Source organism: Anthonomus grandis, chromosome 12 (genome assembly GCF_022605725.1).
Source record: "Anthonomus grandis grandis chromosome 12, icAntGran1.3, whole genome shotgun sequence".
Lineage (NCBI taxonomy): Eukaryota > Metazoa > Arthropoda > Insecta > Coleoptera > Curculionidae > Anthonomus > Anthonomus grandis.
In genome coordinates this window covers 5022072-5040574 of record NC_065557.1, presented here as the reverse complement: position 1 = coordinate 5040574, position 18503 = coordinate 5022072, and the positions used below count along the sequence as shown (strand labels likewise).

General features: G+C 32.3%; 2 protein-coding genes across 4 annotated transcripts in view; both read right to left on the bottom strand.

The window, feature by feature from the left end:
• Positions 1-6593: 6593 nt before the first annotated feature.
• Positions 6594-8009, bottom strand: LOC126742924 (2-(3-amino-3-carboxypropyl)histidine synthase subunit 1). Its single transcript, XM_050449800.1, has one exon. The coding sequence runs from the start codon at positions 7870-7872 to the stop codon at positions 6658-6660; it is 1215 nt and encodes a 404-aa protein (XP_050305757.1). The 5' UTR covers positions 7873-8009; the 3' UTR covers positions 6594-6657.
• Positions 8010-12011: 4002 nt separating this feature from the next.
• LOC126743427 (baculoviral IAP repeat-containing protein 6) overlaps positions 12012-18503 on the bottom strand; it is a 117489-nt gene continuing 110997 nt past the window's right edge. For all 3 annotated transcript variants that reach the window (XM_050450523.1, XM_050450524.1, XM_050450525.1), the window contains exons 42-43: positions 17727-17995; positions 12012-12605 (exon numbers count right to left, since the gene is read on the bottom strand). In XM_050450523.1, the coding sequence (XP_050306480.1) occupies positions 12375-12605; positions 17727-17995 (500 nt within the window). In that variant the 3' untranslated portion in view covers positions 12012-12374. The remainder of the gene's footprint in view (positions 12606-17726; positions 17996-18503) is intronic.

Below are 18503 nucleotides of genomic sequence, written 5' to 3'. Positions count from 1 at the left end.
TTAATACAGGATAGATGTAAATAAAATTAATCTATAGTACCAATACAATAAAGTACACCTAGGTGCAAGCACCTGTATGTGTATAAATAACTTAAAATTAATTATATTACTATACAACATTATTATATTTCCTAGGGGCCCCATACCACTAATTTACATAAACCTGAGGGTAGTGCATTTAAAATACAGGTAATACAACTATAAGACACAAATATTAAAAATTTCAGAAGAAGAGGAAAACGTTAATAGTTATTTATAGAAGGTCAAGTAAGGCATCATAATTTTCATAGATAAATCTTTTACAAAGTTCTAAAAATTTTTCCTTATTTGTAATCTCCCGAATTGTCCGTGGTAACTTATTGAAAATTTTTGGTCTTATTACAGAATTACATCTTTGGCTTCCATCGAATCTGCGAAATGGTACATTAAGATGTCTTTCAGTTAGTTGTCTGGTCTCATGTTGGTGACTTATGTAGTTTTTATCTTTAAGTTTATACCAAAATACACAACTGGAGTATAGATATAAGGATCTAATATTAAGTATTTTGGTAGCATACAAGAGCGAGGGGAGTTTTATAGATTATTTTGATAATATAATTTTGAACAGTTTTTAAGGATTCAAGAGCATTATTGTAGGGTCAGTCACTATACCACAGTCACTATACCACAGTCACTATACACTATATCACGGTCACTATATCATAGCATATCAGATTCCACAAATGATTGGTACAACATTATTAAAGTTTTTTTATCCAATATATTTCTAATAAGGAAAAATTTATGAATTAAGCTTTTGAGTTTAGATGTTAAGTTTTGAATGTGTGGTGTCCATTTTAATTTTTGGTCTATTATTATACCTAGGTGTTTAGTGTTTTCTACTTCTTTTATAATAAAGTTTTGTTGTTCATCAATAACTATTTCCTTAAAATTTGGCCGATTTGCATCTGTTAGAGAAAAGGCGACATAAACAGTTTTTAAGATATTTAGGGACAATTTATACTTCTGTGGCAAGAAGTTACAAGGGCATAACACGACTTATACCCTTTTAACTTACCGTGCGTTTTTGGATTCAGAAGGTTGCCTTTAACATACTGACAAAATGTCCTAATTTAATTCCTATTAATAAACGAGAAATTTTGTAGCAAAAGGGCATAATTCGTTTTTTTTTTGTTGCATAAAGTCTTAACTCAACATATACATTTTTAAGTTAATTTGCCAAACTTTAAAAACGGCATAACTCGAAATATCGCAAAAACAAATAGTTTTTGCGGCTGACAAAAAGACTTAAGTTGATATAAACATATTTTTATTCATTTTACTACCCGACAAAAGGGCATAAGTTAAGGTAATTCCCTCTTGTCAGTTACATATTGCAGTGTTAAAAATATATTTAGCTCGACATATGGCTTTTTGTCAGTGCGCCTCTGGGAAGTAATTCATTTTCGGGTGTTCTCGCGGCAGGCGATTTTGTTTATTATGTTGTAATGTTTAGTCTTTAACTGAATCTGAACGAAGAAACACGTATAATTTTATCTGCAAAATGAGAAGTCGAACTCAGCAGATGATTAATGCTTGCAAGACGACTAATATACATGTTAGGAACGACGAATCTTTTAAAGAAAATGACCTAAATTTGCAGAATACAAAATATGACAACCATAGCAGAATCAATGTGCGCCTTAAAAGGCTATTCGACCAAGATAGTACTCAAGGTAAACTTAATTTAAATTGTGAACATTTTTAAAGCATTTGTAAGTATAAGAAGTTTCTTACAAAGTTATCTCGTTTTTAGTATTTCTTGAAGTTGTTGAAAATGAAACAGGCACCTCAAGATATATAAATAATTATGGAGATATCAGCACTGATCAGCTTTTTTCCAGTCTGCAGCAAGTTTTACATTCCCCAAAAGATCCCAAAGTATATTTTGAGTTACATAATGGCAAGCCTTTAAAATAGGGTGGTAATAAAAAATTTCCTATTTCCCAACAGATGACCCAAAGTATATTGCCAGTTGCAAAATGGTAAGGCTTTAAGCTGAAGTGGATTTACATTGACAGTTAATTTCTACGTTTACTTTTAGTTCAATTGTCACCAGTTCAAACAAATAGCCAAGCTAACGAATGCCTACAAAATAACCCGATCTATGAAATAGCCGGTAAGTATACAAGCTTAGAGATTTATATTATTTTTTTTAAATATATCTTTTTAAATAGGGTATTCTAATTTTATAGCATTTTTTTCTTTCAGGTTTTAACTGTTTAGAACCTGAAAACCCATATGATTCAGATGATAGCTTAAAAGACCCATGTTACATTCAAAATTCAGAAAGCGACAGCGAGGACTCGAATACAGTAAATCAAGCATCAGGTTCGTCTACAAACTTCATGAGTAGCAAGAAGTTAAAGCAGAGAAACGAAGCTGAAAACAAAAAAAATAATGAAAAAAATATTGGTCAAAATAAACAGCAAGTTGATCAAAATAGCTGTGAACGAAACGAGGCCGAAGATGTACAAATAATAAAGTCAACGAAAACGCTGGAAAAAAAAACAAGAAAATTGTTAAAAAACTCTGCAAAAGAGTACACCTCTAAAAGTAGAAAAAAAGTTGTTGAAAGGAAATCCCGTCCTTTGAAACAAAATTGTCGAAGAAAATGCTTCATAAATATACCAGATGAAGTTAGAATAAATTCATTTAAAGTATATTAGGAATAAGGTGAGTACAATAGAAGAGTTATGTATATATCGTCTCTACTACAGATAGAGAGTAAAAAGTCCCAAATGTTAAACACCTTAAACAAAAGAAATAGGGAAAAAAGTGTTTCCTACTTCGTTGATTCGAAAAATGCGCGAACGCGCAAGTCTGCCAAGTATGCTTTTTAAATATTTTTGGTGAAACGACTAAATTTATCCGTAGTGTAATTTTAAAAAATCTTCTTCAGAAAGCGGGATTCCTGCTTTTGATAAAAGAGGGAAGCACCAACCAGTCCACAAAATTTCGAAGGAGAGAAAAGATACTATCATTAACCACATACAAAAGTTTCCTGCGTACGAATCGCATTATTCTCGAAGACATACCGAGAAAAAGTATTTGCCATGCGACTTAAATAAAACAAAAATGTTCAACCTATACACCAAGGAAACTTCAAATCCAGTATCTTTTAAAATATATTCTCAGATAGTTGACAGTTTAAATTTAAATTTTTAAAAACCCAGTAACGACACTTGTTCATACTGTGATTTGTTAAATATGCAGATTAAATGCGCAAAACATCAAGAAACCCAAATTTTATTGGAAGATAAGCTTCGAGTTCATTATTTTGAAGCCGAAGCTGCATTTGAAGCGAAGAAAGTCGATAAAGCATTAGCTTTGGATAATCCAAACTTAAAAGTCATAGTTTTTGACCTACAGCAAGTGCTTCCAACACCTATTTACGTACAGGAACTGTTTTTTATAAAAGGCAATTACACACTTATAATCTTACCATGCACCGCGCTTGATAGGGTTTGTTTAAGACTCTTTTTTTGGAGAAAAATATTCTTGTTGTTGATTAATGTTCTTTGTGGTGTCTTAATGTTTAATGTGCGTACCTAGTAAAAATTTGAAGATTGGTTTTTCTAGTTGTCAGCAAAAACTTTTTTGTTCTTTTTTAGTAATAAGTAATAGGTACTTGATGAAGTACAATAATAATTTAGTAAACTATTTTTAAAACGGAATTTCTAATAAAATGATAATAATTAATAAGTCTAGTTGTTTTAAATACTGAGTTTTATTTATTTTAAAAACAAATCGATAAAAGGGCCTATCTCGATTTGGATTCGTTTGACATTCTGTTGGTCATCTTATATTTTTAAAAGGTCCAATTATGCCCTTTCGTCGGCTAGTATTATATGTATATCTGAATTATGTCCACCCATTTTTTTTTGAAAAACAGATACTTTTAGAAAAATAACTAAAATTTTTAGGATATCAGATATACATAGGATAAGTTAAAAAATACGTATTTTGACCTATATAAACATGTTTTTTTTTAAAGAGCGTTTATTTTAAAGGTAGGTATCAATCAATAATATCCTTTAAATCTAGTCTTTCGTCTATCCTGAAAATTGAGTAAATTTGGGTTATGCCCTTTTAACTTCTTGCCACAGACTTGTTTAACCACATCTTTAACCTTCCTCATGCCATTTATGAGTTTCGTTCTTACAAGAGTCCAAGTAACATCCTTGAATACAAGAACTGTGTTATCCGCGTAAGATAGTGCCATGCCACCTATATGCAAGGATAAAAGGGAGTTTATATATAAAATAAAGAGTAAGGGTCCCAGCACTGTGCCTTGGGGCACTCCAATTTGCACAGTGCTAGGGTCACTCAGGGAATCTCTAATTTTTGCCATTTGCTTTCTTTCTTGTAGATAGTTGCCAAAGAGCCCCAACACTACACCCCTAATTCCATATCTTTCAAGAACATGAAGTAACTTAGAATGTGGTACAGTGTCAAAGGCCTTTGCTAGATCCATAAAAACCGCAACACATTTTTTTCCCTGCTCCAATCCATATTTTATGTTTTCTATTAGACTATACATTGCATCATTTGTACCAGTTTTTTTTTTGAAAACCAAATTGATTTTTGTTAAGTACTTTATTTTTATTTAGGTAGTCATATAATCTTTCTTTTAAGCATTTTTCAAAAATTTTTCTATAGTCTATAGTTAGAAACATCACTCTTACTTCCTTTTTTGTAAATTAGTGTAATAATTGAAGTTTTGAGTTCTTCAGGTATCTTTGCTGATGATAAAATAAGGTTAAATATATATTTAAGCGGTTCAACAGTATATGGATGACACAGCTTTACCATCTCAGAAGTTATGCCATCTGGACCTGGGGAACTGCTTTTCTTTAATGAATTAATATGAAGTATTAGTTCATTTTTTGTTATAGGCTTTAACGACATGGAGCTTAAGAAAGATGGATAATTTAGATTAAGCTTTGTGGTTGTATCAGCTATAGATGCCTAATAAATTTAATTCAAAAACCTCTATACAAAATTATTTGGCATCTACGCGAGCGATATTCCAGAGCAGATGTGACACAGCTGCTATCCAGCTAAACTTCTCAAATTGCATGTCAATGTATAATGAGGACTTAGAGGCTCAATATTTACTATTGGGTTCCAAAGGGGTCGACGTACCAAAAATTGTACAAAAACTTGAATCTATCAGCGCAAAACGGATTTTTGGACCCATAGAGCCTATTGATGAAACATAATTTATTTACAAAGGTGCTCACATACGTCATAAAGAAAATCTTTACAATTCCTAATATTATTAATAATCAAAAGATTTAAAGCCTAAAAGTTTTATATGTATTACAATTACATATTTGAAAAATCATTATTTAGAGATTCTTGTATTGAGTAAAAACATTTTTTTCAATAGATATTGTTTTGTAGTAAATTTATATTGCTTAGTAGGTAACCGTTTAATAGCAGCAGGGAGAGCATTATAGAGTTTGGGACCATAGAAGGAAACCCCACACTTAACCTTGTGTATCCTATGAAAATCTGTATATATACGTTCTCTATTTCAGGTAAAATGTACATTTTCCTGTGTGGAGTAATCGCTAATATGTTGTTTAACATGTAATACATAAATACTAGGTACATTTAAAATTTTAAGAGTTATGTACAGGGTGTCCCATTATGGGTGCCTTTGCGGGATATCTCCATTATTTTTAGAGATTGCGGTTTTCACGACACTCTGCTACTTTTCCGTAAAACTAAAGATGCCGTCAACAAAATTTTCATAGCCCTTTTAGTTTTTAAGATACAGAGTATTTTTGGCAAATTTGCATTTTGGAACCCCCTTCGTATCTCCGTTATCTTTAAAGTTTTTGTAAAATTAAATACTCATTCTTATAACATTTTTCTGTAGAATCTAGTGGTGTAGATATATTTTTTTTTGATTAATAGTTTTTGAGTTATAACTCAAGCTTATATTCAAATTAAAATAGTTTATTGTCCAACAGGAAAATTCCCAATTACAAGACAATCGAAATAATCAAAATTAAAACAGTACAAGTTATAAGCACCTTAAATAAGTAGTACAAAAAAAATAATATAAGATCCAATATAGAGTGATAACAAAATTTAAAACAATAGCATAATTGTAAGAATATAAGACACACCAAATGATAACAATCACAGAAAAATAATCAGGTATCATTCAAATTAAGAGAGGATTACATCCTTTCCAAAAACTTATGTTTTTTTAAACACCCTATATATTTATAGTTCATAAAATTGGCCTTTTTTTACCTTTTTAAAAATATATAACAGTATGGACTTATTTTAAAAATCCGCAAATAAATAACAATTTTCTAAACTAAATGCATAATTTAGTTTAGAAAATTGTTGGAACTACCCACTAATACTGTATTTTTCAGGTGGCATAGAAGAACACATGTGAATGTTTTTTTATACAATATTTTGTGGTTGCATAATAAAATTTATTCATTTAAATTAATCAAAAGTATCTCGGTTGTCTGGCTTTTGGGTTATCATTCATTTCATAGGGTTTTAAAGCAAAAAAAAAACAATAATTTTTAACAACCTCTATAAGGCATAGAGGTAATCTAACTTTAATATAGTACACAAATTTCATTATGGACACTTTCCGCAACAATTTTTAACACTGACCTCGCCTGGCTTATGGTTGGGGGTCCAAGGTCCCAAACTGGCATTAGCATAAAAATCCATGGGGTAACTTTCATTCTCTTTATGCCAGCGGGCGTCCCCTAATAGTACTGCCAACTCGTAAGGTGTAAGTAGTGGCTGTGAAAAACTCAAACCCCAATCGATGGACAGTCTAGGACAAGCGATTTGAACGAAACCCTCAATTTTATTAAACAATTTCACTTTATCAGGAAAAATTTCTGATAAAAGTATCACCACTGCTTGCCTGCCCTTTTGTTCTAATCTTTCCCTTAAATGCTCCACCACTTTGGCGCTGCCCTGCCTGCCAAGGGTTCCCATAATGACCCCAAATGTCCCTGCACTTTCAGCCTTTTCTATGCATGTTTTCCTTGCACTCTCCATGGCTGCGTGACTGAAATGCTCCAAAGTGAACCTTTTACTATAAGGGTCATACTTGTAAGCTTTAACTCGAGGATTAGCAATCATGGCAGCATCCAAATGAAAATCTCCATCCCCTAAATAAATCAATATATCACAGCACTTTAAAACTGGAGCAGTACAACCCAATATCTCCCCTGGTGATAGAGGTCTACTTTGTGGTATAGACACATTTTCAAACCCCATATCATTTAGCAACTTTAACACTGCTTGTAAAGTTGTTACAAACTGTATAGTGCTTACTAAAGCCATCTTAGTATCAACCGGAAAGTTCTTCTTAATAGTCTCAATAAAATGTAAAGGATCAATTTTAATATCGACAAAGATATATAAAACCTTTATTCCAGAGGTCTGATCAATGGGTACCAAACAACTGTGTCCGTAATGCACCAGCAATTCCACCCCCAAAGCTTTTGCGGTTAAATCATCGATGCAACAGGCTCCGTAAGTAACGTCACCCATTATAACCGCGTCGGCCCCAGTGAATTGCTTAATAATGTCCGCCAAAGTGGTAGCGAACAGCAGCAGACCTTCGGGCATCTGTAACGCGACCATTTTCGCCTTTAATTCCTTGATGCGCCATATCGTCTTCGGTATCTCGAAGTTGTAATTGTCCGGCAGGGGGGCGCAGGCCTGTTTTAGCAGCGGGTCGTTAATTAAACTCTCCGGGACTTTGGTTACTTTTGTGGCTTTAAATACTTTACGTTGCGGTTTGGCTTTTACCACTATGGCCGTTTCTGACATGGTCCACAGTTAACGAGAACGCTGTTAAATTGGATTTTATTGAATTTGAATGGCACGGGGCATAAATATTGCGGGACTTTTTTAAGTTTTGCCCTTTTTCAGTATTTATTTGTTTTTGGTAGAGGTTAGGTTTTGAATTAGACAAGTGAAGTGACAGTACTGTCAACTGATATGATTGCACCGGTAGTAACCGAAGTGTTTCAGAATTAACCCGGTACAAAATACCCCACGTTTCAAAATTAACCGGTGAAATGAGCTGGTTGTGACCGACGAGGTATCGGATTAACCGCCATTTTAAGGTGGAATCTCGGTCAAATAGATTCTTCCTAAGATTTCTAACCTAATTTTGTATTTTTTTGCGGCTTAGTTTTGTAAATTTGTTGTTGCTGCTCAATTTTCATTTTGGTTATTTTGTGGATATTTTAAATTGGTAAGTTTATTTTGTTGGTCGAGTGATAATAGTAGAAGGATAACATAAAACTTTAATACAATTATTTTTTATTTTGTTTGTTTATTGGTAGGGACTATAAAAGCCACAAACTGATTGCAACAAAAACTGAGAGACCCTTACAATGGAACCGTGTCGTTGTTTTGTTTTTAGTTTCTTAAACATCCAAACTGTGGTTTTTCTGGTTTGCTTTGAAAATTTTATAAATTTAACTATAAAGAGAAATTCATATTATTAAATCTGCCAACTTTTTTGATTAAGTGGTTAATTCAACCGATGAATTCGGAAAAGTGCCCTAGGTTAGTAATAATGCCCTTCCTTACAAACAACTGGCACTAATTTTTAAAACAAGCTAATATGAGTGTATTTTATTGGATTTTATAGCTTTTTAATATTGTAAGGCATCAGTTTGTTTTTTTTTTTGGCTTTTTAACTACCACACATTACATATCACCATTTATTTCTAGTTATAAATCAAATCCTTTATTAAATCCATAAAACATGTAGTTACAACAATACACATTTTTTATTACCTATGTGAGGTGTGGATTTTGTCAGTAAAAAAAATTCTAACTTAATTAAGTATACAATTAAAATATTTATAAAATTTAAAGCATTCAGTCACTTATCCATTCATGTCATGATTTATCAAAATATTAAATTTAAATATAAATAAAAAGGCAAAACGCGAGTACACAAAAATTAAATAACAAGAAAATATAACATTCATTCACAAATTAACTCATGCACTAATACACAATACTAGATGAGAGTTTCATTTAAATTTTCAGCCATATACTCATGAAGAGAATAAAAGGCCCTTTCTTGCAGATATATTTTTAAATCTTTCTTTATCTCTTTATCTGATTTTTCTCTGAAGTTTACTGGGAGTTTATTCCAGACATCTAAGATACTATGTACCACATTTTTCTTAACAAATGTAAAATTTGGTTTACAAGTCTTGAAATTGTTTTTGAACCTAGTATTATGCGGATGTTGCCCTTTCAGATTCTCAAAAAAGATTTTATTGTCAAGGATAAACGAAACACATTCATAGATATAAATACAATAAAATGTTAGGATGTTATGATTAATAAAGTATGGTTTACAGGATTCCTGATAGGGTAAATTGAATATAGTTCTCAAGCACCTTTTTTGCAAGATAAGAACTCTTTCAGAGTCCCCCGAATTCCCCCAAATCTGACTCTGGACTGTATATAGGCATGATATGCTGAAAGGGAAGCCACTGTACCCACCTCCTGTGTTATTAGTCTCAAAGCGAAGCAATATCTGGACATATTTGCTGCCACCAACTCAACATGGGCACCCCAATCCAATCTTTCATCCATCATTACCCCAAGGAAGTTAGCTGACTGCTGTGTTCTTATCTCTGTCCTTCCAATTTGCACTAGAGAGCTTTTACTAGGCTGTTGTTTAAAGTTTAATATTTGCATTTTGTTGACATTCAGCAGAAGATTATTTATGCTAAACCAGTGTTCTAGCAATCCAACAGTTTGGGCCACTTGATTTGCACACTCCTGATCTGTATTTTTGCTGCATATAAGACTTGTGTCATCAGCAAATATAACCATATCATATCTCACATTGGTGATATAGATTAGGTTTTGATCATAATACAGAATAGATCCTCATAGTAAACTGTGTTTAATAGATTGTTATCCTTTACAGAAGGCACTGCACAGTTTTTATTGACTATGCTGTATTTTTCCTATGGCATCGCTCTCTTATTAAGTACTATTGAATACTGAAGAGTTTAAAAAATAATGACACATCTTACAGACGACTAGCATTATTGTTGTTTAAGTACTACCACTTCCCTGACTAGACGGCGCCAAGTGTCACAAGTCAAAGAGTTCCCATATCTAAGGCTAGAGTATAATTTTTAAAACTATAGATGATTAATTTACGTTAAGCAACCAAAATAAAATAATTAAATAAAACATAGATTAGCAATTAGGGAGGCAATAAGACTATTTAAGCCATCATAACAGACTCGCTCAATGGCCTAGAAAGCTTGTCAAAAAATGATGTACAGAGACAAATGCATGACAGAAAATCCACAAATAAGGCCAAAATCACCGCCATTCATAAAAATGAGAACTGTACATTGTTCTGCACCTAAACAGGATAAATGTAAGAGAAGGTATGTAAGATAATAGGCTCTACATGTTTCTCTTGGGATTTTGTGATCGACATATCTGACAGTCCTTTTCTGTGGCACAAAAAGAGAATTAAAAAGATATTGACTGCAGCAACCCCAGAATGAGATGCTACATCTTAAATGAACTTAGACAAGTGAATAATAAACATCTGTGGTGGCCTTCGAGTCCAGATATTTTGCCCCAACACTGGCAGTATATCATCCATTAGCTACTTTATGTCTTAAAGTTGAAATGTGTGCCTGGAATTTCAACTTATTGTCTATGATGACTCTAAAGAATTTAATTACAGCTTTTGACTTATTGTTATTAATGTTTAATACTGTTTGGTCAATACAGGTAAATTTGAAACTTAATAAGTTCCAGTTCATTTATAATAATGATCTAGTTTTATTTTGTATCTTTTTCAATCTAGACTTATAAAAAATCAGCTGTTATAATAATAATAATAATAATAATAAACGACTTTTATTTGCAAAAATTCATTACATAATATTTGTATTATATGTTTCATAACCTATCAGTTGGCGAAGTCTAGCCTAGGGCTATTCAAACTCAACCCTCTAACAGATTTCATTAAATGCTAAATAACACACATGTGCCAAATAATTATGCACTTAAAACGCACTTTAAATAATATAGTCTTAACTTATAGTTAACAGTAATTAAAGAAAAAAAAATGCACAAAAAAGCAAATATAAAGGAACCTGAATATGTTTCCGTAATACACCTAACAAAAAATAAATAAATAAACAATAACATCAAAAGGAAATAGTCACTTTACTGAGAAAATTTCACAGACGACAGACTAGGGTCAAATTATAGTCCTGTACTTGCTTACTCATTATTATAGACTTTAACACAGATTAAAATTTTTTTGTTGTAAATACTTTCATATAATCGGGCAAAGAATTATAAAGATGAACAGAGGTATACAAAGAACTTTTTTGAAAAAATGCTGTTTTATGTTTAGGAATCACTTTGTTTTATTTCTAGTATTTTTAGAGTGTACACTGTCATTGGTCTTGATTTTTTCTATGAAGCACGTTGAAATATATTTGCGTTTATTTATAAGTTCATGAAAAAAGATTCCAAGATGTAATAGCCTTCGATTTGTCATATTTAACCATTTAGTTTCATTAATTTTATAAGATATGCTATCATATTTTCCAATATTGAATATTAAACGGCAACACATATTTTGGATTATTTGTATTCGAAACTTGTCACACTGTCTGAGGCACGGGCCATAAACTATGTCTGCATAATTAAAGTGAGACAAAACAAGGGTTTCATATAGCTTTCTTTTTAATTCGACGCTTAAAATTTGACGACTATTATATAATTGTTTTATTGAAATATATGCTTTTTGAATAAGGTTTTTAATATGGCTTTCAAAATTTAATTCATAGCTTTAATTTATAGCTTTATTATTGTTCTTTCTCTTCTTATGATTCACTATCAGTTAGTTGGTCCAAGTACGTATGTCACGAAAAGAAAACTCTCGTAAATTTTGTAAAACAAAAACTGTATTTCTAAAATCACATTTCGTTATAAACATTTTTTTCATTTTTTTTTAAATAAGAATAATTTACAGTTCATAGCCCTAAAAAATCATTCAAAACGATTTTCGCTTTTATGACACAAAATCGATCTCGACCCCTGGTAACTAACGCGACAATCAAAAAAAAAAAAAGAAAACATCGAGTGTACAAAAAATAATCAATAATTCTTAGGCTATCATCGACATACAATTACTAAAATATTATCACCGGGCAATAATAATAATATTTAAACAAAATAAAATTTTTAACAAACACTCTGGGGCAACTCGCGCCTCGTCGATTTTTAATTTATATAAATGCATGATCAATTCACTTTAACATTTCGTTTACCATATTTTCGATATCTTTCTCCGTATAAGTCGGGTCTGGATGTACTTCTATGGTTACGTCCATGCTATTATTGGTCGGAGTCGTCGGACTCTCTTCCTCGTCCTCGTCTTCTTCATCTTCTTGTTGCGCCTGTCGCGGCTCTAGTATATCTTCGAAATCGTCACTAGGCGGTTTCAGTTTCGCCAGTTGTTCCTGCAGGTCCTTGTATATCTGTGAATATTTGTTTAGAATTAAAAGATCCATAGAAATCGTAATAAGTTTTTTAAAACAAAACAATTCATGTATACAGGGTGTTCCGTTGATCATGTTACAAACTGCTAGGGCAGATAGAAAACTTCAAAAGAAAAACAAAAGTTCATATAAACATGGGTCCGGAAAAGCTTCCTCAGGGAGCTAGAGCTCTTTGAAAATAACCTTTAAAAACTAGTTTTTTTTTTAATAGCTCCGGAACTACTTCAGCTACCGCAACCAATTTTGGGAGGTAAATTATTGTTAGTACGTTTATTCTTTTGAACCTACTAAATAAAAAAAATATTTACCAGGGGCTTCAGAATCAGGGGGGTATTTGGTAAATTTAGGCCCATTTCTTTAAGACTTTAATTTCTGCCCGTTTGGGCACTAGATTATGATGTTCCTATGCTTTTTACATAAATAAGGAGCTCTTAGTAAAAGTCGGTAAATATCACCGTTTTTGTGGAAATTGACTAAAACCAAACTAACATACAGCACCTGAATTAATTATTTTAATAATAATGCTAATTCATTGCCACTGTCAGTATTTTTTAAATTTGTCACTGTCAGTATTTTTTAAATGATATTAATTCCCTTTTTATTATGGTTAAGTAATGGAATATTACACTTTTGCCGAATACGCCGATATGCTTTTAATTTATGGGGAAGTTCGATGTAATGGTAGAGCTGCTTCTGGACTATATGAAGAGTAGTTTCCCGAAAGGCGAATCCCAGCTCACACACTTTTTGAAAGGGTCAATCAACGGCTCAGGGAGACTGGCTCCGTTAAAATAAAACGCCAAGATAATGGCGCGCAAAGGAACATTCGAAACCCGGATTTTGAGGAAGAAGTGCTTCAGCGATTTGAAGATAACACATCAGTAAGTACTCGAGCAGTAGCTGTTGCGATGCATGTAAATCATGTTAGGGTATGGAACGTTGTTAATGAACAGCTTCTTCGGTCCTACCACCTGCAAAAGGTGCAATCATTAGGACCCAATGATTTTATGCCCCGCGTGAATTTTTGCCAGTGGTTTCTTGACCGGTGTACAGAAGAACCTCAATTTTCAAAATATGTCCTTTTTACTGACGAGGCTTTATTTACAAAAGAAGGCATTTTTAATTCTAAGAATAATCATGTGTGGAGTGAGGAAAACCCTTATGGTATTCATTTTAGGAGCTATCAACATAAGTTTTCGGTCAATATGTGGGCCGGCATTGTTGGAAAACGCTTAATTGGTCCAATTATGTTGCCTCCTCGTTTAACGGGAAATATTTATTTAAATTTTTTAAGAAATGTACTGCCAGAACTATTAGATGATCTGCCCCTAAATATACGACAGAACTTATGGCTACAACACGATGGAGCGCCAGCTCATTTTTCACTTATTGTCCGCGAGTTTATAAATGAAAATTTTGGAAGGCGCTGGATTGGCCGCGGAGGCCCTGTCACTTGGCCAGCGCGCTCACCAGATTTGACACCCCTAGATTTTTTTCTTTGGGGGCATATGAAAAGTCTCGTATATGAAACTCCAGTCGAGTCAGAAGAAGACCTGGTGGCCAGAATTTCCGCAGCTGCTGAAGTAATCCAAACCACGCCTGATATTTTTAACCACGTCAACCTTAATATGGTGCGTAGACACAATAAATGTATCGATCGTGGCGGCCGGCATTTTGAGCAATTAATATTTTAAGTTTATTTTTATAATACCAATCTTTAATAAAATTTGTTTACGTTTCTAAAATTGTTAATTTGTTGGTTTTTTATTACACTTAAAATCATTTAAACATTTTATGCCTCAAGGTAATTAAAGTGACAGTTAATTAATTTAAGTACCAATTTAATAAAGTGGCTACCTTAACTTTTTTTAAACATTTATTTTTTATTTACGCCAGATTTTTTTTTAAATTGTTTATTAATAATAATAGGTAATTCATTTTTGTATCTCATAACTTGTTTTTCGTCAATTTTCACAAAAACGGTGATATTTACCATTCACCATTTTACTAAGAGCACCTTTTTTATGTAAAAAGCATAGGAACATCATAATCTAATGCCCAAACGGGCAGAAATTAAAATCTTAAAGAAATGGGCCGAAAAACCAAATACCCCCCTGATTCTGAAGCCCCTGGTAAATATTTTTTAAATAAATAAACGTACTAACAATAATTTACCTCCCAAAATTGGTTGCGGTAGCTAAAGTAGTTCCGGAGCTATTAAAAAAAAACTAGTTTTTAAAGGTTATTTTCAAAGAGCTCTAGTGAGGAAGCTTTTCCGGACCCATGTTTATATGAACTTTTGTTTTTCTTTTGACGTTTTCTATCTGCCCTAGAAGTTTGTAACATGATCAACGGAACACCCTGTATAAACTGTGAGATATGCATATAACTTTATCCAGTTTAAGTTGTGGCCTAATTGAATTAGGTTCTCGATTAATCCAAGATATACCGCAGCAGTAGTCCGAATTGTTTATAAACTGTCTAAACACCCCATTAAATAATACCACATGCAAGAAGTACAGAAGTGTATCCAGCGAGTACGTCCAAGAACTCTTAGTGGGGAAGCTATAGGATTAGAGTGAAAAAGGTGTTTGTAAAAAAAAAAGACAAGGAAACTGTTCAGTTTTTCCGAGAGAGAAAGGTTATTTTTTGGAAATTGAGGAATTTTTCGTTTTGTAAGGATTTTTGAATGAAGAGAAGCAAATGTTTGTTGTGTTTCCGGAATTTGAAATATTGATGCAGAAATTTTTTCCAGGTAGTAAAAAAAAATTTTCTCATACCGTGTTTAAAGTACTTACTTTACACACTTCCCAGGGTTTATAAAGTTTCACTTTTTACGCACAAAAAAGTATTTTTAGGCACTAGTGCGTAAAAAATAATTTGACGTTTATTCGACATTCATTTTATAATTTGTCAAAAATGTTTTTGACGTAGAGTAAGTTGGTATTTTTAATTTTTTTTTAATGTTTTCTTCGGTGGTAGAAAAAATGTTGTATGTTACACGTGAGTAAAATCCCCTTTTTTTATTCATGGGTATTGACACATTTCCTACTATTTTGTATTATTTGAACCATTTTTCCAGATAATTGAGGATTTTTTTGCTTATTCCAGAATGAAGTTAGAGTAATTTTTGTTGTGTTTTTGGAATTTGAAACATTTTTTCCCTTTTTCCAGGCTACTGCAGAAATTTCCCCATTTTCCATAAAATTGAAAGAGCTTTTGTAGTTTTGTCAAGCAATCAAGGTATTTTTTGTTCATTCTTGAAATTTTAAATATTTAAGCCTTTTCTAGGCAATATCTGCGTTTTCCTGAAAATTGAAATATTTGTCCAGAGATTTCAAGGATTTATTTGTTTTTTTTTCAGTTGAAGTAATTTTTGTTGTGTGCTTGAAATTTGAAATATTTTCTTTTTATGAAGGCAATTTTTGTATTTTTTCTATTATCCATAAAATTGAAAGAATTTTGTATTTTTTTTAGGCTAATCTATTAGTCAAACTAATTTTTTTATGCATTCCTGGAATTTCTAATTTTTTTTTTCATTGTCAAAAAAATTAAAAAAAATATATTTTTTGCTCTCAAGGTATCCCTCAAATTATAATTTTAATTACCAAGATTTAATGTTACTCATATTCTTCAATTGATAAAAAAAAAAGAGAGTAGATATTGTATTAATAATTTCCCAATATACAGATTTATAATTTCAGTTCAGTATTTTCTTAAGTGCAAAGTATCTGGCCTTAGGTACACACAACATCTCATTAATACAACTCTTAGTCCTGCCATTTGGTACCATACAGTATTTTTTATAGTTGGATATTATTGGGGAGGTTCACACTATCTACACCAACTTTTTACCAAGACGTTCGATAGAGTAAATCATCGGATAGTCTTGAACTAACTTGGAAGAGCACATGTGAAGAGGTAATTTCTATTAAATCAAATTGTAGTGTGTTAAAGTGTTTCTTCAGGTGTTTTTCAAGAATCACACTTTTTAATATTTTAATTGCATGCCTTCAATATGCCAGATTTTTCATGTTTTTCAGATGATCTGAAATGTTTTCTAGCAGCCTTCTTTACTCATCGTGTTAAAGACTCAAATAACCCTATCCCGACTTTCCGCCATCGATTACTCCCCAATTTTCCTGATTAATCCTCAGACGTCTATACATCAAATTAAAGCTAATTTAATCCTCTTTCTAAGCATGTAAGCAACGTTTCCGATTTTCTAACTAATCTGGAAATATTTGCATTTTTCCAGTTCCACTCCGCATAAGGAAAGGTTTTTAGGCATCACGTTTCGTTTTCAAATGCTCCACCTCCGTATTCGATTTGTGTCTTGTACTGAGGAATTTATTAATTTTCTGCTTTTTTTGGTGTCAATACATGGTACTACAACAATTACATGAAGAATTTCATTATTAAATCAAGGTTTAATTTCTCTTAGATGTTTCATACTAAGAATTCAAAATTAAGGTGATTTTGTACAAATTAATTTACCTTGGTAATATGTAGTCTTTTCTTGCAGGGAGTTAAGTCATTTATAAATTTTTACAGCAATTTAGTAATCAGTCATTTTCAGGCAACTAGAGTTATATATTTCTAGCAGCTGTAGTGATTATTAACTTATTTTAGTATAAAGTCATTTCTGATTCCTTCCAGGGAATTGATATTTGCTGCTATTGCTTTCGTTCAGTTAGTAACGATTAGAATCAATTTAAAAATTAAAATTATTTTTAAATTGATTTTTTTTAAACCTTCCAGGCATTTGAACCCGTTTTTGACGACCTTTTCTCAGTAGTTCTTAAAGTTGTTAGGGTACTCTAGTGAAAAATTTGATTAAGTTCGTTAAGTTGATTTCTCGGCAACTAGTACGTCAAATTTGAAAAAGGAAGCACCGTTGTACAGAAAATTTAATGCCCCAAAAAAAAATTACTCGTATAATTATTTAAATTGAAGAAATCATTTGATTTTATTCGTGATTTAAATCACACTATATGGAGTGGAATATCTTCGAGACAAACGGACGTATCTAAAAAGAAACCCGTATAATGAGATATATTGTTGATATTGACTATCCTCGGCGTAATATTTCCCTCTCACCTTCTTAAAACTGTCCAAAGCGGCGCCGCGGTTCTTCTTAACCGTCCGCGTCTGACTCTTCTTCTCCTTTCTGGTCTCCACTTCGAGTTCGTCGATCCATTTTCGTACCTGATCGAGGATCTCGCGGCGTTTCATGTAGAAATGGGCGTGGATCACCTCCTTGAAACACGGACACGGATTCACGATCTGGTTCAGCATCGCCCAACGGGCCGTAGCCAAACAAATGTTCAGGTTGTAGTCGCGAGAATTTGACGTGCCAGCCGGGGTACCTTAAAAAAGACGAATAATGATTTTCCGGTTTATTAGTATCATTTAATTTTGTTTCATGAATACCCTAATTGACAGAAATCTATTATAACCTACTATAGTTGACAGAACTCTATTATCACTTTGCCTTATCTTGAAAAAGAAAATAAATAATATTAGAATAATAGTATATAAATTTGTGTATTTTTTGTACTTATTAACTTTATAATCTAATAAAATACTATTCTTTATTTAATTAGTAAGTTTCATTATTAGAATTATTTTTAAGCCGACCCTCTTCCCGTTATCACCTCTTAAAAAGGTTGGACGTTGCATAATGGGTCTTATTAATTTATAGTAGTTAGGAGTCAACGGTATATCTTTGAGTGAACTATACTAAAAAAGACCTTATATGTGGCCGTACAACTAATAAATTTCTAAAGTGACTCAGTTTCAATGTAAAAAAAGTGATAATGAGCGAAATTTTGAGGTGAGCAAGGCCAACACTTATGGGTAAGCGTTGGCTTTACA

Excerpts from the sequence above, each read along its gene's own strand:
- LOC126742924 (XM_050449800.1), bottom strand. The coding sequence starts at position 7,872 with ATGTCAGAAACGGCCATAGTGGTAAAAGCCAAACCGCAACGTAAAGTA.